The sequence below is a fragment of the Toxotes jaculatrix genome, chromosome 5 (assembly GCF_017976425.1).
Source record: "Toxotes jaculatrix isolate fToxJac2 chromosome 5, fToxJac2.pri, whole genome shotgun sequence".
Lineage (NCBI taxonomy): Eukaryota > Metazoa > Chordata > Actinopteri > Toxotidae > Toxotes > Toxotes jaculatrix.
In genome coordinates this window covers 28,329,441-28,349,241 of record NC_054398.1, presented here as the reverse complement: position 1 = coordinate 28,349,241, position 19,801 = coordinate 28,329,441, and the positions used below count along the sequence as shown (strand labels likewise).

General features: G+C 42.8%; 1 protein-coding gene across 1 annotated transcript in view; it reads left to right on the top strand.

The window, feature by feature from the left end:
* The window catches only part of immp2l (inner mitochondrial membrane peptidase subunit 2), a 106,074-nt gene extending 87,547 nt beyond the window's left edge, over nt 1-18,527 (top strand). Inside the window, exons 4-6 of the mRNA XM_041039287.1 lie at nt 2,668-2,733; nt 11,678-11,780; nt 18,160-18,527. Coding sequence (XP_040895221.1) covers nt 2,668-2,733; nt 11,678-11,780; nt 18,160-18,285 — 295 coding nt within the window. The 3' untranslated portion in view covers nt 18,286-18,527. The remainder of the gene's footprint in view (nt 1-2,667; nt 2,734-11,677; nt 11,781-18,159) is intronic.
* The last annotated feature ends 1,274 nt before the right edge of the window (nt 18,528-19,801 follow it).

The following is a 19,801-nucleotide window of genomic DNA, read 5'->3' as shown; positions in this document are numbered from 1 at the left end:
CAAGCCGCGCCGCGGACTCCCTCCTGACTCATGCCGCCTCGTCTTACACCAGCAGCCGCCACCTGTCCGCGGACGAGGCTCGGACGCTTCCAGCTCGTTAGCGCTCCGGAAGCATCCTGGGGGCTTGGTTTCCTGGCGGGCACGTAGCCTGTTAATGTGGTTCCCGGGTTTAAACCCGGATCAGGACTTTTGTCGCATGCCTTCCTGAATCCTTCCTGCCTGTCGTCACTTTGATCTGCCTGATAAAGATGAAAATGCCCCCCCCCCCCCCCCCCCCCCCTCCAAAAACAGCCAATACTTGGCCCAGTCTTGTTGCACATTCTGCCTTTCTGTGACTTCAGAGGGTGAACCTGTGGAGTGACACTGATCAGGCTCAGTCTGACTGAGTCTCCTCTCAGAAGCAAAAACAGGACAGAATAGAAAAAGACTCAGGACAGGAGCAGCTGCAGCGTCTTCACACGTTTACAACCTGCAACACAAACCTCAGCCCTGTTTTCTTATTCCCCTCAGCTGTCAGAACCGCAGGCTGAGCCGCCACAGCTCTCAAGGACTACCGCAGTCCACCCAACACACACACACACACACATACACACACAATTCATATAGCGATGAAACACTCACCAGTAGAAGCGGTATCCATCACGTCCCATGCAGCAGCAGATACTCAGCAGGTATTCCTGGCATGGCTGCAGCAGCAGTTTGTGTGTGTGTATGTGTGTGTGCTCCTGTGTGTTGGTGTGTGTTTTATTCAAAGCAGCCAGCGCTGCATCTTAACATCCAGCAGAAGCAGCAGCAGCTATTTTCCTGTTTTCCTCGAGTATCTCCAAGAACAAACGTCTTCTCTCTTTTCTGCTCCACAGCGACAGAGAGATGTAGAGAGAGGGAGGGGAGGGGGGAGGCGAGAGACACTTATAGAAACTGTGAGAGCGAGGGAGAGGGAGGCTGAGAGGGAGAGAGAGAGAGAGAGACTGGAAATTAAAAAGAGAGGGGTGAGAGACACTGAGAGGGAATGATAGGTTATGTTTGTCGTTCCTCCATCCTTCCTCTCTTCTGCTTTTGGAGAGATCATCCATCACTCTATAACACACACACACAACCACAAACACACACAGACACACAAATTATAAATACAAACACACACTAATACACACATTGATACGTTCCAGCTCCCCAGAGACCAGCCAATGAGTGTTCAGCTCTGTGACTGTGGGTGAATCCAATTGGCTTAGAAATCTGTCAGTCACTCATGAGCCCCTGTATCCCCACGGCAATGAAGAGGAGGAGGTGGGGGGTGGGGGGTGGAGGAGGAGGAGAGGAGAAGGAGAAATGGGAGGAAGGAGGAAATGAGCAAGAGGATGATAGTGGAGGAGCAGGAGAAAGAAGAAAAATGAGGAGGAAAAGAAAGTGGATGAAGATGAGGATGAAGAAAAGTTTTACCTGAGAGAAACAAAGTAGGGGGAGGAACAGGTAGAAGAGGAGGGAAAGGACAGGAACAAACAGGAAGGAGGAGAAAGACGAAGCCCTTTGGGTCACTGAGGAAGTAAAAAAAGGGGCAGGACTCTGCAGGTGGATGAGATTTACCCTAAGCTGCTGAAGGTTGAGGTCTAAATCAGTCCTGATCGGTGGAAGACCTACAAACGGACATGCATAAATCAGTTTTCCAAACAAAAAGACCAGATCCGAGGTCGACCCAGAGAGGACAGGATCATTCAATCCCGTCCAGAAATGCACCGCAGAGAGCCTTTGGACTGACAGATGTTACGGTGCTGGAAGGAGCCTTCAGCTGTTGGTCAAACCTCAGGACATTGTTCAGCAGTCTCCTCTGTAGCCTCGTTCCTCAGAGTCACCGCCCACATCTCTGCTTTTTCAGACTCTGTTTTTTCAAGACCTGAGCAGCTCATGATAATTAGAAAAAGAAAATCATGGGATCATTCAGAAATGGAAAACATAGCGTACCTCACCCACCTGGAGCCATAGCTGCAGCTGCGTCTTCAGCACACCTACTTCCTGTGGCTATACTTTTCCCAAAAATGTATGATTTGTAATGAAAAATACAGTAGTACCTGGATAATTTGCATATTTCCACATCACATATTCACCCTGTGAGAGCAGAGAAAGGCTCAGTGTTTGTCCAGCACGTACTTTGGGTTTGATCCAAAAAAGAAGTACTGGGACTACAGATGAGTTCCTAATCATTCAGTACTTCCAGTGCAACAGCATCATTACGCCTTATGTCTTCTGTGGTCCTCAAAGTGCACTGGACCTGCTGCATGTGGAAGCTGTGGTGGAAGTTTAAAGGCATAGATTCTGAAATTAGCCTGCATAGTTTAGCTTCTCGTGTTGCAGTTGGTTGAGTAAGACAGTGAATCACAGATGAAACAGGCTGTGATCAATTTCTGTCAGAGCTCCATCGCAGAACCAGAAAGGCCTTACAGCTGCCGTATTTTTAGTCACGTTTCAACATCATGTATGATAAGACGAGGAGGTGAACGAGGAGCCACTGAAGCCTCAAACTTCATCTGAATGCACAAACAGATACCAGCTCCCTGAACAGAGCTGTTTCTAAAGCTCACTACATCACGCTTGTATGATTTTTATTTGCTTGTATTATCCTGTTTGGGTTTTATGCTCATTGCCTCACACTGTATATGTTTATTGTTCCCTCAGGTCCCCCAGGAATCCCCAGCAGAAGATCATCAAGCGGGTCATTGGCCTGGAGGGAGACTTCATCAGGTAGGAAGCTGCCGTCCTCCCCCCCTGCAGTCACAAATCACTGAGTATCTGACTGAGCCATTCTAACTAATACTGATAATACTGATAAACTAATATGTTTTTATATCACAGCCTGGTTGCAATAAACTTCAGGTATCCTGAGGAGGATGAGAAACAGCAGCCTCTTAGTCAGGAAAAAACACAGCTGTCTCACGTCTAATCGTATCACCCTGCACTCAAGAGGTTCACTCCATCACGCTGATTTCTGATCAGATTAACTGGCATCACCTTGTGGCAAAAATAAATCACTGCTCGGTTCCGGCACAAACACTAACCGGTCACTAAGGTTCGAAACATCAAGGATTTTTTCTCTTTTCTGTGGCAAATACAAGGAAACAACCTGCTTAGATTGCAGTTTAAGGCTGTGGTGAGATGCTTAAAGATGCTGCATTGACAGATGTTTGTTTAAAAATGTTTTTTAAAAATCCTTGATGGCATAAGAAAGCATATAATTGTTGTTTTGGTGGTGGAGGACAACAACAAAACTTTCCATAAAATTAATAGAAGTAGGAAAAACAGGCTTTTAGAAAAAGTGGAGAACACACTATTGACATATCGGCACCTTTTACAGTGATACGTTGAACTTCTGTGATCCTTTATCTGGACCGGTTTTTGAGTCCACCTTTTGAATCTAAGTCCAGTATTCCAGACTCCTTCCGAAAACAGCTGCTGTTGCTGTGGCCAAACATGACGCCATGAGAGCCGAGAGAGAGAATCAGGACAGTGAAGCTGCATCCGAACTCAATGAGTTGAGACTCAGTGTAAAGATCCATAAAGCCACTGACTTATTAATCAGTTTAAAGTGGTATTATCATCACTTACTGTCGAAGTAAACTATTTGAAGTAAACTATTTAATTTAATGTGACTTTTACACTAATAATAAATAGCACTGATAAATAAATGCATTAAAATCCCTTAACTGCTGGAACCTCCATAAATAAATCTCATATGATTTACTCCTTACTTTGTAAAGTACAACATTATAGATTCATGTTAATTTATTCTACATATATTTAGACGCAGGTGTTTGGAAAACTCAGCTACTCTCTTTATCATATTACTTAAAATAATATTTTATTTTGGCATTAATTGTCCTCCATATTGTTAACCATCCTTAACAAGCAACTAGCTGGAAGGACTCATCAAAGGACCAATGGGAGCGCTCTCCATCATCAGCATCCTTCATATGAATTTACAAAATGTCGTCCTCCACCTTCCTTAGGTTCCTCTGTCGAAATCCCCGTCATGTCCACAGCGTAAGCGTCGATTACATCCTCCTACGTCTGCTCGGTTATTGGTTCTCTGTCAGGTCCAGAGGACGTTCAAGTCTCTGTGATGAGACACCAAAGGAAACTTTCAGCCTGACTGACAGTGGATCCTGACCAGCCAGTCACTGTGACAGGTGTTTAACAGACAGGTGAGAGGATGTCTCTCGGGACTCGGCTACATCCTCAAACCACATTCATGCTTCAGATTGAGATTTAAAGGTGAACTCCACCAATTTCCCACCTGAGCAACTGCACATGTGAAAAAATAGTAAGTAGAAATGTCACACCTGACTCTCCCGCCAAATTGTCGGCGGTCACGTTGCACTGTGGGTAATGTAGGCGCCCAATTTTGACAAGGAAGAGGAATGTGTGGAATATTTGGTAAAAGCCACACAAGTATGCAGTTTGTTTTTGTTTTCGAAGTGACTTTCAGATGTTGACGTCTATGAGATGCGTCACTTTGGTGCATTAATAACTGTGGTTCCTCTGCACGGCTGAGAAACCCAAACTGAAGTGGCCAATCACTGCCAGCACTGTGGGTCGTGTTTGCCAGGAGGGTGAACAAATTCCAGAAGGGATTTTGGTGCAGCACACCATGAAACCAACATGTCAAACTGCTGAGAGCGCTGTGGCAGTTGTTCAGCTTTAAGTCAGGCTGGTGTCTCTTTTTATTTTTTTATTGTTTGGCCCAAACAACTTGGTTGCAGGAAGACTCCAACACAGAATCCCAAATTATTATTGTTTTTGCCATTTATAGTGTTTAAGCTAAACGGAGAAAATCAGCATTATGTCTGTTTATCAGTCATAATCACTAGCTCCTTCATGCTAATGCAGCAATGTCATGAAAATGTCATCCGTATTAATTTGTTTCATCTCAGATTGGACGTTTTATAAAAGGTCAAGCACCATGAAACATCATGTTTCACTGTTTCACCGCTGAATGTGCTGAATGTGTTTTCCTCGGCCTAAATATTCAGGTTGTTGTTGTTTATTCTCTGTGTTTTCTGTGAAGCAGACTCCACTGAAGCTTTTTAACTTTTCCAGCTAAATGTTGACTTGAAATTGGACTTGAATTGCATTGAAGTGGCATTAAGAACACATTAAGGTTAGGTTGCAGATCGCTACTTTATTCTTAGACTGAGTGTATTGGATAGCAGGGACTGTGTGTGTGTGTGTGTGTGTGTGTGTGCGCGTGTGTGTGTGTGTGTGTGAGTCATGCTCTTCTCCCTGGATTTCCTTCAGGAAGAGGTGGGAGCTGTTCTCAGCCCTGTTACACTGCGTTCTCGTGAGGAAATGAGCTCCTCGGCTCAGATAATGAGACGCAGCAGGAGAACAGAGTCGGCCGAGCCATCGGCTCTGATACAGCAACTTTTCAAAAGTCACTGTCCAATTGTTGGACTGTGTTTTGTTTATTACAGAGACCATTGTGTCCCCAGTCTGTCTCTCTGCACATTATCACTGCAGCCTTCAGTCGCTCAAACCACCAAACGTCCTGTGTTGTGGTTGTTTTACATTGTCTGATGCAGGTACTGATTATTATTAATCACAAACCATCAGATTTTGGTCCTCAGTGTTTTTTGGCTTTTTGTACAAACTCTCCAAACACATTTCTGCTAATTTTAGTCCAAACTTTGCTCAGTATTGAACTTGGAAAGACTTCAAGGCCAAATCTGAACCTCAGAAGTCACAGCTTTCCATCACAACTTATTCTCAAATATTTTTAAAGAGTGAGTCATCACCCAAACATTTAGAAAATACAAAACAAAACCTGCCACAGGGGTCGATTCTGACCCTTTCTGAAGGTTATTTAACTCCTACACCAAGTAGAAATTGAGCTATTGTTTCTCCTTTCTTGTGAAAATCTGTTGGGGCCAGATAAACTTTCAAATCCTTTATAATGTTACAGATATTTTGTATTTTCCCAAAAAAAGATTTAGAACAAAACCTGCCCCAAAAAAATGCAGAACGTGAACAATCAATACAAATTTATCAGACGTGACTACACAGCTTCAAGCAAAACTATTAAACAGTTGATGCTGGGGAAAAAAAAAGTTGTACATCAGTAATGAAAAGAGTTTGATATCTTTTTCCTTTTTCCTTAAATTTAAAAATGTAATTTTAATGCCTCAAACTTATTTTGTAAAATAATGGGACTGACCACACAAATTAACTTTAAATGAAGTTATTAAATCCTTTGATCCCTTAAGATGAAGAACATAACCAACATTTATTGACTGATGTTTTAAAATTCCAACATTACAGTCAGCTAATTAAAATACAGTGGCAGGATAAAACACTGGGGCTTTGTTCCACCTTTAATCCCTTCATGCTGCTTTGTTGTGATAACTCTTTTCAGTCGACCACACTTCTAAAGTCAGTGGTTCTTCATTAATCACTTACATCAGAGAATGATGTTTGACAGCAAATTACAGCTTCAGACTAAATGACAACATGTAATTTGTTCTAAAACGGCACATGATACGTTTCCTGATTTGGTGTCTCTGTCACCGTTAAGTCCCGTTAATAGGCCCCTTTTCTGTTCTGCCACCATGATGGTTAAAGCAGCTATCATCTCTATTTTTATAGTAACAGTGAGTGAAATGATGAAATGTTTAATGTGAGTGAAGCAGAGCAGTAACAGTGAGGTGACTGTGTCCATCAGTGATGAACCTACAGAGAATCAGCAGCTGAATCTGCTGCTCCCCTCGTCTTCACAGAGCTGAGTCTCAGCTCGTTGTTTCTTTATGTACCACAGCTTCACTCCTCTGCTTCAGTCTCACCGCTCTTGTGGCGTTGTGTTCATCTGCTGCAGTTGTTTTCAGAGAAACAGCTGTAAAAAGTCTCTGTCCTGTACCTGCGTACATGCAGTTAACTTTCACAACAGACAAAACCAGGAACATACATTCAAAGTCTGCACAGTGTCTGTGATTGGAAGAATTCACAACTGTTGTGAGATCATCTCATGTGCAGTTAATGCTCTGTGTTGCTGGATGTAGCTAAATCAGTCAGTTTGAGAAAACAGTGTGACTGAAGTTCCGAAGAATTCATCTCCCAGAAATCCTGCTTCATCTTTAGACTTTGTTCTTGACTCGCACATGCACTGAACGACCAGTGAAACCCACAAAGACGTTACCCTGTGGCTCCACCCGAGTCAGCGGCATCAGAGCAACGGCTTTCATTCCATCAAATCAGAGAAACACCTGCTGTGAAATCACTGTGTGGGCTGAATTACAACACTGCAAGTTTTCTGCTCTGTGTGATTCACTGCTGAATTAGTCTTTATCTAAGTTTGTGTCTTGAGACAGCTGGCCTATTCTTGGTCCTCCATCACAACAACTTGGTCAAGTTCCCACCCCCACAGCTGTCAGTCATCTTGACGAGCTGTCATCTCTTCTGAAGCTGAAGCCAGCAGAGTCCAGAGAAGTGTTGAAGAACGAGACAACTGACACAATTAAAGAGAAACACTGATTCACTGATTTCCATCAGTATAGGTGTTTCTGTTATAAATTAACTCTGCATTATAAAGACAAGCTGCACTTCAGGTCTGTAAATTCCCAGTGTTAACATGATGCATGATGCATAACATGATGCATCACAACACATCATCCTTCTAAGTGACATGTAGAGTGAACACAGTCGCTCTCACAGCCAGCACAGAACCACACAGTGAACCGGTAAATCAGTGAATCAGATCTCATATCCACAGTCGGACCCTGCAGCAGTGCCTCAGAGGCTGAGAGGAAGTGGTGGGACATCAGAGCGACAGAGGTGCGTTCACAGTATCATAACACGCCATCGTCATGTGATTCATCCCGGCAGCTGTTTGTGTCGGGTGCCGCCGTGCAAAATTACAGGTCACTGGCTGGGGAGGGCATGAATAATTAACTAGCCTGTGATGGGTTCCCTGGCGGAGGCGGCGCTGATGACGCTGGCTGTCGGCTGGTGTTGTCTCACACAGGCCAGGTCGACATAAATCACAGCTGCGGTTTTAATCTGGCCACGCAGGCCAGACCATCTGCCTGCCATGTAACCATCAGCCACGGACAGGGGATGGTTTTACACGTTCATCTCCAAACAGAGAGGCTTTACACAGCACATAAATCTGCCATCGTCACTGTCAGGCCAGGCAAAACTAAGTGGGAGCGTTAGCTGTGGCGCGGTGAAGGACAATCAGCAATGAACTAATGGTAACACAAAAATAAAGTTTATTTGTCAGTTAAACTGTTACACAGGTGCCCTTCCAGCAGCCACCACTGACTCAAAGTCACTGCTGCTAGACACGAAAACTCCTAAAGTCCTAAAGTTTACACTCAGAAAAGTGGCAGGCTCCATTGGTATTTAACTTAACGTGCTGTCAGACCAGTGAACACAGACTGTGGACAATTCTGTGGTGTCACTGACCCTCAAACGGCCGTCAGTGTCACTGGTTTTGGTTTATCTCCCAGAGCTGATATTCATATATACAGGTGATGTCTCCATTCAGAAAATCCAGCATCTGTGTTTTGTTGCCTTGTTCTTCACTTTTCCATGTCCTGTGTTTATAGTTGGTATTTTCCGATTCACCTAATGTTACGAGGGCAGAGCTGTGGCTCGGGTTGAAGAGCAGGTTGGTCACTGATCCATGGGTTGGCAGTTCGATCCCCAGCTCCCCTGAATCCAAGTGCATCAGGAAGGGTGTAAAAACCTGTACCACATCAACTATGTGGATGGTGATCCACTGTGGTGACAGGAGCAGCCTGAAGACAAATAACAACAGTCCCATAAATGAGAGGAAATTGTGAAAAAATGCTCATTATAATGTCTCAGAGCCCAAGATGGAGACCAGGAGTCTGAAACCCAAAGATATTCATGCTACACACTGTGCATCTCAATGAGGAAGACAGAGAGATAAGTGATTCCATTCCGGCCTGAACTTCTGTCCCTGCTTGTGCTGGTATCCCTCATCACAACTAAACAGGAATTCACGTACGATGAAACCCAGTCACCTGTAAATGTCTCAGTTTTCGTCCAATTAGACTGAGCCACGGCTGCGCTGTGTGTCAGGTAACGTTAGCACGTGTCGTCACCCTGTCAGAACTTACATTTGTCTGTGGACAGCTTCAGTCCAAATACATGATGTCATTACATTACTCGTCTTAATCCAGTGCGTGGGGCTGTCAGCAGCTGTCGACCTCCGCCTCATTAAACCCCTTTCAACCTCTGCTGCAACGCTCATCAGCTGCTGATAACACTGATGAAAGGAAGTGTGTGTGTGTGTGTGTGTGTGTGTAGAAACATGAGTGTTTAACTCATGTTACTGAAACATCCTGCTCATCGTCTCTCGCCCTTTGTTCAGCTCAGATTCATTAAAACTACTGTTCTGACAGAATGAAACCTGAGATCCAGGATCCCAAACAGACGATCAGACTCTCAGGCTGAAGACAAACCATCAGTTTATCCAGTTTTTTGAAACCATGTGATCTGAATGTGAGCTCACCTGAAACACAGGGGATTCTCTCTCCTGTTGCAGTACCACAGCGGATCACTGGGACAAACTGGCGTCCGGGCAGGTTCTGCCACATGATGTCTGAGCCTTATGAGACATTTTGTTTTGTCTTTGGGATTCAGCCTGACTCTGTATAATGTGGCTGTGCTGATCACTGAAATATAACAAAGAACATTTTCTGTAAGTCAACTAGTTCAGTCTTGTGAAAGAATCATGGTCACTTCATTGGACTGTTTATACTGACCCAAGTTTTACTGATGTCTTCTTCTTATTTCCTCCCTGATGAAGAGTGAGAGGATGAAAGTGGTCTGTTTACCCTTATCATGTCTGTCTTTATAAAAGCTGTTAACATACCTGCCTGAAAAACCTTTTGGTTGCTGTCTCACTGTCAAAAAGCATTTCTGCTTTGCTGCTTGGATTATTTTGTCCTGCAGTTACACAAACAGGGATTTATGAGATTTCAACTACAGATAAGTAGATCAGAAGAATAGATCACTCTCGGCCATTTTCTGATACTGGCACAAACAACGTGAAGCAAATTAATTTCAAATGCTGCGACTGCACTTTAGCTGCAGCTACATGCCTCGAATGGCCTCAGTCAGTGGAGTCTGAAATGCTGTAACGCTGCACTGAGATCTAGAATTTCTCCAGGTAACAAACTGGGATTATTAAGATGCATCATTTCTGGAAGCTTTTTCCAGATTCTGCTCAGAGGCATCAAAGATGTTCCAGTAAAGACAGACTGAGGCAGCTGCTTCTGCTAATTTCACTGTAGAGTTAACAACAAGGTCACATCTCTTCACTAAGCTTTGAAAGGACTTCTGGCACATGTAGAGAGGAAAACCGCTCATTAAGGTTGAGATGTGTGAGGTGGGTTAATGGAGAAAAGGTTCATCAAAAACAATTACAGCTCCCCATCAGAAAATAACTGCTGGGATGAATTTAAAAAACACAGACTGATGGTGCCAGTGACTGTTCTGCTCCGATTTTTCATCTCAACAAACCAAAGCTGGTTAAATAAAAGGCTGAACACAGTGAAGTCAGCTGTTCTTGGTTCAGTAAAGATTTCACACTTGTTTCTTCTCAAATGTAGCAGAGAATTGGTGTCATATAGGCTGTAACCTTTTTTTTTTATTCCTCCAAAAAGATCCCACTTTTTTTTTTTTTTTGTGAGTCAGTAAATTCAGCTTCTGTGGCTAAATCAATATTTATGTATCTGAGGCCTCTTCAGTCAGTCGGCCTCCTGCACCGGTGCACACGCACGCTCGACGAATTGCAGACAAATTTCCATTTAAAAAGTCGGCGAAGTTATAATTCACAATGTTCCCCTGCTAAATGATAAATCAGAGCTGGGACAGGCCCATAACAGTCCAAGAGGGAAGATGAAGGGCGCTGGCCCTTCTCCTCATAAACATGACGACCTGATTGAAGCAGGAGGAGATAAACGCCGCCACTACCTCCACAATTATTAGTCTCACTGTGTCCTCAGATCAGATCTTTGTTTGAGCGATAAGGCAGTGACAGGAAGTGACGCCGGAGGGATGATTTAGAGGCTGATGGTTAACGATAATGAAATGAAAGCGATAGTTGTGCTGGAGATTTGATCTGCCATCAACAAGGACCTTTACCTCAGTGTTCCCCTGAATCTGGATCTTTTCTTTCTTTCATCAGTGCTCATGAAGAAATGATTCAAATTTAAAATCTGTTTCTCACTGAAGTTGATGATGATCCTCTTTGTTCTACAAACATTAATTTTAAAAACATTATATCTGAATGGAACTGTGAGGCTTTCACATGTTGCTGTTAGAAAAGTTTCTACATGTTTTTTTTGTTTTGTTTGTTTTTTAGTAAAAGCTACTAAAAACCTTCCAGCTTCAGAGTTTAAATTGTCTTTCAGCTCATTATTGATATTGTGAAACCCAACACTGTTCATTGTTGAATTTCTAATCTTCTTCAGTGAGCTGAGACAAAGTTCTGGGAGTTGAAAAAGCTGATGGCACTAAAAGGAAATCAGGCATCTTTAAACAAAAACTCTCAGCTGTTTTAACGTCATTACACTTCACTGCCCAGAGGAATTTATTGCAAAAGCCTCATTAAAAACAAACTCTTAATTTTTTTTTTTACTTTCTTCTTCTATCTGCATCTCTTCAGGACTCTGGGCTACAAGAACCGATATGTTCGAATTCCTGACGGTCACTTCTGGATCGAGGGGGATCATCACGGACACAGTCTGGACAGCAACAGCTTCGGACCGGTACGAACCGAACCCACTGCTGCTGCACTGTATGAGTCCAATCAACCAGTCACTGCATCATTAGCTTCCATGAATATAATTCACAGTTTGATCATGTTATGCTCCCATTAGTCTACGTTACAGACACAGAGCCACTGCATAGTTACACAACTGTAAATAACAATGAAGTAATCCTGACTTTACATCAGAACTAAAACACAGAGACATAAACAAACAAACAAAAAGCCTCATTATGTGAAAGAATATTTAAAGCCACAATAAGCAAGTTCTGCAAATCAAGCCAGAGCTACCGTGAGACTGGACAGCAGATCTCTCCTCAGGACACACTAACATGATATGCTTTCAGTAAACTGTCGCCACATAAAGATGATGATTTACGAAATCAGTGTTTTTACTGAACTTACTGTGATAATTGTGTTGATGCTACATGTGTAATTTTTACACACAAAAATTCTATAAACTCACGTTTATGTTGTATTATGACAGAACCTGGAGTTGAATATTTAAATCAAAATTCAAAAGCAGCCACGAGTCTGTCCAAACTCCACAGACAACAGGAATCATGAGTAACTTGGCCTGTTAGCCTGTTGGCTAAAGAGCCAACAGGCTAACGGGCTAAGTTACGTTCAGATGTGAGACTAACGTGTCAAACTGACATTAGATTAAAACTCAAGGCATCAAACCCTAAAACTGCTGCATTCGCCTCTGATGGACCATGTTTGAATTTTAGAGATGGACTGAACCAGAACACAGAGCTTAAAGGAAATCCAAACTAAAGTAGATCCGAACCGTGTGTGTGTGTGTGTGTGTGTGTGTGTGTGTGTGTGTGTTGTCTTGCAGTATTTATGTAAAATCAGCGTAGTGTGTGTTAACAGATGTGGATCTTTGTGTCAGACACTGCTGCATCTGCTGCTCCTCCAAATGTAAAGCTTTCATTAACTCTGCGTTTCAGGCTCCAGCAGGATGAACACGCTTGTATTGACTCCTGCTCTCTGCGTGCTGTTTGTAGTTTGCCCCCCTCGGGCTGAGCCGTATAAAATTTTCAGCTGTTTGCTATGGATGGCACATTTCAGGCCAGGCAGAGGGCCCGGATCTCCAGCTGAACAAAATCTAGCCAAGGAGCTCAGAAGGAATCCCTCAGAGCTCAAACCCAGAACACATGGATCCAAAGCTCCGCATAGCTTCTCTGGTTTTACATTTTACTCCCCAGACATTTCTCTGTGCCGCAGCAGCAGCCTGTAGCCAGACACAGGGACAGACAGAAAATGGTCCACTGTGTTCTTGTATAACATTCATATCATAACTTACGGAGAGTAATTTAGTTTTGATTTGTACAACTTCAGTCAAAATAATTAAAATTTGAGCTGCATCCCTCATGTATCGGAACTTTAATATCAAATTTAATAAAGTTTGAAGGCTGAAGGTGCAGTTACATAAACATGTATTGGCAGATTTTGCTGATTTATGTACTGGAAAAATAATCCACGTGTTGATCTCATAAATTGTCAGCTTACTGCAGCGTACAGCTGAAATGGTTTGTGAGGATAATGAAGTATAAACTGCTTCATTTCGTCCCTGAGTCTGTGACACGGTTAAAGGTCGGAACACTTCCAGTTTGATTGCTGGAAGTTAGTTTGGTGAAGCAGGCGGAGGAATGTGAGACCTTTCACCTGTGTGGAAGTACCTAACAGTTCAGGCTCAGCTCAGACTCAGCTCACGCTCAGCTCAGACTCAGCTCAGACTCAGTTCAGGCTCAGCTCAGACTCAGCTCAGACTCAGTTCAGGCTCAGCTCAGACTCAGCTCAGACTCAGTTCAGACTCAGCTCACGCTCAGCTCAGACTCAGCTCAGACTCAGTTCAGGCTCAGCTCAGACTCAGCTCAGACTCAGTTCAGACTTAGTTCAGGCTCAGCTCAGGCTTAGCTCAGACTCAGCTCAGACTCAGCTCAGACTCAGCTCACACTCAGCTCAGGCTCAGCTCAGACGCAGTTCAGACTCAGCTCAGACACAGTTCAGGCTCAGTTCAGGCTCAGTACGCAGTGAACTCTACAGTCTCTGTAGAAAAGGTTTGTTCATTTTTTCTTTCATTGACATTATTTGTGGATTCATGACATTTCATCACACTTCACTGTGTTCGTGTTGGCTGTTTTCTCTTTGCAAAGAATTCATATTTACAATAATGACAACAAAAATATTAATATCATGTTATTTGTCTTTAACCAATCAGTGAATGTTAGAATTATGTGAATATTAGATTATGATCAGAGTTTCTTGGTAGGTCTGTGTGCCACAGAGGAGTCAGGACTTTGACTCCAGAGACCAGGGTTTAGGTCCTGAGTCGTGTGTGTGTGTGTGTGTGTGTGTGTGTGTGGTTAAGGTTTGGTTTTAGTCAGGGGTTAATGAACACATTGGAGACTTTTTCTGTTAAACCCAACCTCGACCTTTCCTGCCCTATAACCAAGAGCTGCGACCATGTAGTAAAAGTTTAATAATACTGTAGCTGCTATGAGCAATTTGTGAGTCGCCAGGTACATTAATTGAAAACATTTGCTCGTTATATTTCTGGAAAACAGAATCAGCTCAGCATTACGTTTCCTTCAAAACTAATTTGCTGTTGCAGATTAGTTGTATATGGAAACATCATTTTTAGGAGGCACGGTTGTGTTTTCGGTGTCAGTCGAGGAAACGTGTTGATTTCAGAGCTGCTTCTTTTATAAATGAACTAAGACCAACCTGTGTAGCTGAATCCACCTCATCTCCTCATCCTCAGCCTTTTTTCTGTCACTGCTTATTTGGCTCTGGCTCATGAGGATGATTCCCCTGTTCTTCATGCTGCCTACAAAGCTATGAAATGTCATCAATGAGCACAACCCCAGGTCTGTTTCAGTCATTAGACATGCTGACTGACGGGGGGGGGGGGGGGGGGGGGGGCGTGTACCAAATGTACCTAATGCCCTGGGCAGCAGGTCTCTGGTTCAAATCCTGGCCAGCTGGACAATTTACTGCATGTCCGTCTCCTACACTCCCCATGTTTCCTGTCTCTCTTCAATACATCAAATAAAAGAAAAAAAGTTTGGAAAAAAAGTTCAGAGTTTGGGAACTAGGCTAGCTTTCTCTCTTCTTATACACACTTGTGATTTATGCTTCATGTTAACAAAGACATCAGAGGAAACTTCTACCAGTGGTGTAAATGTGCTGGTCCTTCTGTCTCCTCCTGTCTCTCTGTTGTTCTCCCAGCAGTCGTTTTATTGGACAGCACTTTGAGGTGGGGTTGAAGAGCGGCTGTCAGCTCCCATCCCTCCTAACAGACATCACCATCATGCACTTCACAAAAGCAAATCATCTCTTTATTCTTGCTGAATGGCTGAAGCAGCAGCAGCAGCAGCATCTCGCTGGGCCTCAGCGTCGCTCTGTGTCTCTTTATGGGAGAAAAACGACATGTCAGCGTTCGCACTCACATCTGACAGTTTAATGTCACCACCAAATATTCATACCAGGGGAAACATGTCTGGAACCTCTAAATCAATAGGTTATATTCAGGATATGTCCCATCGAGCGAGGACGTCTCCTCTCAGTAATATATATTTTTTAATGTGGCCTGCAGTGCTCACTGCCTCCCACCGCCGCCCTCTCACTCTGAAACACAAACGATGCACTCAGCCTGTGGGCCCATCTGAAATAGTCAAAAAAAAAAAAAACACCCACAGTCTCCACATACTGTACATACTATAACCTCTATATGGAGTGTCTTACTTTAATGTTTTTCTCTCAGTTTTTGGATTTCGTTGTTTCTTTCTGTTTGTTTCTTTGTTTCGTTTTTGGTGGGAAATGAAAACTGTTCCCAGAGAAATTAGGAAATTTGAAAAATGTGAAATAGTGGAAAACTCTGAACACAATAAACAGACAAGTCAGCGTTTCATGTCAGTCGATCTCACGCTGTGGGAAATATGGTCTATTAAAGCATTTAAAGGTGCCATAAATAAGAGTTTTACTGAGCCTGAAGCAGGAAATGACCACAATACATCTGCGGGGGGGTTGATGGAGGTGTTGATCGATACCAGTGACTCAGCCAGCTGCTGAGATTTCTGCCTTTCAGAGCTTCACGCCCAGTCCTAATGTGGGAGAGAACACAGGAAACGAAGAACATACTGGAGAGAAGAACCGAGGAACTAAACAAGTCTCCAGTGAATCAAAGAAGGAACCGGGGAACTGAGAGAATAAAAACCCAAACCAGTGAACCAAAGAAAGAGCTGAGGAGGAAATATGGAGGAATTCAAAGAACCAAGAACCAAGAAAATGAAAAGAAGAACCAAGGAACCATAGTGAGAACCAGTGAACCACAGAAAGAGCTGAGGAGGAAAAAAGGAACCAAAAAAGTAAATGGGGATTAAAGAGGAATCCAAGGAACTGAAGAGAGCCTAAACCTCATGAAAACAGACATGAAAAGGAACCTTGAAAGCAGAAAAATACCCAACCACTGAATTAAACAGGAACTAATGAACCATGAAAAATGGTTCTATAGAAGAATTCAACAAACCAAAAAAGGAAAGAAAGACCAAACAAAAACAACAAATAACAAGAATGAACCAAGGAACAAAAAAGAGAACAGTGAAGAAGAGAAAGAGCTGAAGAGGAAAATCTGGAACCAAACTGAGGATTAAAGAGGAATTCAGAACAAAACAAAACATCCTCTGCCTTTATGTTTGTAAATGTACTTATTCATGTTTTCTTCTGATTTCTTTCCATCTGTTTGATGATCAGCAGGTGAAGCATCATGTGTCCAATGTATATTTTGAGATTCAAAGAAAGAAAATGCTTCCTGACCGGGACGTCTGCTTCCTGCTCTCACAGGGTTTAGATTTGGTTCTTGTGTCTTTGAATTGGTTTTGAACATGTTTATTCAGAATTATTCAGAATTCTGGTTTAGCAGTTCTACAAAATGTGCAATACAAATAAAATTTCATGGGTTGTTTTCTTTTTTTTTTTTGATGTCTCGCCTTAGTAGATAACAGACCCCTGACCTGCTCTTCAACTGCAGCCAAATAAATATTTAACGGCTGCTTCATTACTTCATGCTATTGAAGTGGATCTCGACCTGCAGCTGCTGTGGGGGTGGGGTTTTTTTTCCTCTTGCCCAGACAGTCGTGTGCCTTCCATCACACGACCGTCTGCAGCTCACCGGCCATTTAAAGGTTACTCTGAAGGTGGAGATGAACTCGGCGCAGTGTGTTTTTAATACAGACGCCGGCTTTCAGAGATAACGGGCATCATAAAAAGCATTTGACATTTGCTGGCGTGTGTGTTCGACCTTATGCAAATCAGCTCTAATTGATGCAGAGAGGATGATGTCGGACAACGGTGAGCGACCACATCTTCAGCTGTCAGCTTGCCAGCTTCAATTATCTCTGCTGTTGATGTCTGCAAGTCTCTGGACATCAGTCTAAATGTAAACCAGACTGTTTCAAATCCTTCCAGATAAGAATTTCTCAGGATGCAGTGAAGCTCTTCATCTTATTAATTCCTCTTTTAAAGCAGATGGGTTCATCACTTTAAATCAGAAACTCTAACCATCGCTTTACTCATTTCATAAGTAAAACTAAAACAAACTCAAACCAAGTCTGCACAAAACTACCAATGTGTACTTCACGTTAGAGCTGTAGTTCATAAAAGATAGATTTGGTTTTATTCGTTTTTTTGAGAAATTGTTCTCAAACCCCAGATCCAGGTAATAACTCACCTTCAGTCTTATTCTAAGTGTCACAGTTGCCCAGTTTCTGCCGAAGCTACAGCCTGAAAGACTGAATTTATCTCAGTGTGCATAATAAAAAATAACCAAACACATGGAAGCAGGAGATGATTCAGTGCTGATAATAAATGTACCCCATACACTGAAATAGCAGCTGTAGTCTCTAAATTTGCTTCACCTTGTTTTTCATGACCCGTTTGATCCACATACACAAGGTCCTGGTTCAACATTATTAAAGTGATCGGCTTCAATCACTGAACACAGTGTTAGAGAGAAGAGGATCAGGATCAGCCACAGAAACAGAGTGGGTTCAGTAACAGATCTGTTAGCTGTGAAGCTCAGCGACTCTCTGGATTTTACCAGTTCAGGTGTCAAAACTCTGGCTCCAGTGTGTCCGACTCTGATTTCTCTGGGCGTGGTAAAGCAGAGCAGTGCTGCTGCGTTAGCAGGCTGAGCTGGATGAAACACAGTAGACTACTGTAAAGACACTGTAGCTGTTATCGATCCACTGAAACATCCCTGTGTGAAGATGTACCTCAGGACGTCTCTGCTCAGGAGACCTCAGGACATTATCTCTCTCTGAACTCTCATGTCTGATCCTCAGCTGTGCCTTTTTTTTTTTTTTTTTTCCCAGGTGTCAGTGGGGCTGCTTCACGGTCGGGCCTCCCACATCATCTGGCCACCAAGTCGTTGGCAGCAAATCAAACCGTCCCTCCCCCCAAACCGAGGACCGCTGGACACAGAGGAAGAGGAGGGATGAAGACACACACACACACACACACACACACACACACACACACAGATTTTATACCTATGGTTGTGTCATCTGTCATCTAACGAGGTATCTGTTAGCTGAAGGGTTTAGAGCTGTTTCTGGCCTCTGTACCACAAATGTCTGAAACCCCACAGATTTTCCTCATTGAGGATTTCTTTCATGAGTCTTTGTGAAAAAGTGAACAAAATTTATTGTTCAAATTCTAAAATAAATGAGGATTTATTACAGATCTTGATTTTGGAGTTTATTTTAATTAAGTTCAGAACTGATTCCATTGACAGCTTAAAAAAAACAGCTTCCATGAAGCATGTGCTTTTAATTATCTTTACTGTTTGAAATGTTAAAGATTACAACAAAGGTAAAAGCAGAAATATGAAGTAAACTGTGTTATGAAAATGTACCATTACTCTAGACTTCTAAAAATGATATTTGTAAATATAAGAACTGCTTCAATTATGAACACGAGCAACATTTTTACAGTATGATCTTTCACCACAGTGAAAACTCAGAAAATTAATTACTAATATTAATATATTATTAGTAAATTTATACATTAAAAAGAAATAAAACAAATATAGGACAGGATGCATTCCACTGAAAATGTATTTGTTTCAGTAAATTGGTGGCATATGAATCATTTTTAGAGAACGGTCTCACGTCGGTGGCTCCTGATCTCATAGTTCAGCCGAAAACATTTTTAAATTGAGTGGCACTCCCCTTTAAGGACATAAAGCTTCTTCCATGTCTTTTTTCTCTCAGTGTGACCTCCATGTTCGTGCACTTGAGGACAACAGTGTGAATTCAGTTATTTTCCAGTGTGATGGGAGAAAATGTCTGTGTCATCATCTTAAAAATCTATTTTCGCTGTGCTTTTGTTTGTGTTGTTGCCTCTGAGCAGAGGGCTGCTGATAGTTCACACTGATCCCATCAATATTCCCGTCTTTATTAAATGCTCAGGGAGGAGAAATGAGCGTTTAGCCTCCCACATCAGCCAGGTTATCTGAAGTCTTAATTAGAGACAAAACACGTGCAGCCAGCTGACTCCTGCCCGGCTCTCACACAGCTGAAAGCTCCGTCTTTTAAGAGGCACATCGCTGATTTGCATAAATCAAATTGAGGGAGCACTTGTGGTAAATTCATCCAAATGGAGCTCTCAGATGTAGCTGTTGATTCTGCGATGCTAACAGCTGTGTCACAGCGTAATGGGACCCTGGAAGGCACAAGTGGGGCTAAATGCAGGTGTACTCAACCCTCCCACTGAGGCAACGCACAACAGCGGGCTCACATCTGCATCATTAATTCACTCAAATGTGATGTGCATTTCTGTGCCAATTCAATCTGATGTTTAAGCTTTATGTTTGAGGTTTATGAAAGACAACTGCAAATAAACTGCAGTGCAAACTGAGTTTCTGAGCGCTGGGAATTAAAGGATGAGCTGTTATACTCGTCGGCTGTGACTGAGTAATATCCACTCTGGGTAATAAAGCTTCTGTTTGCACGT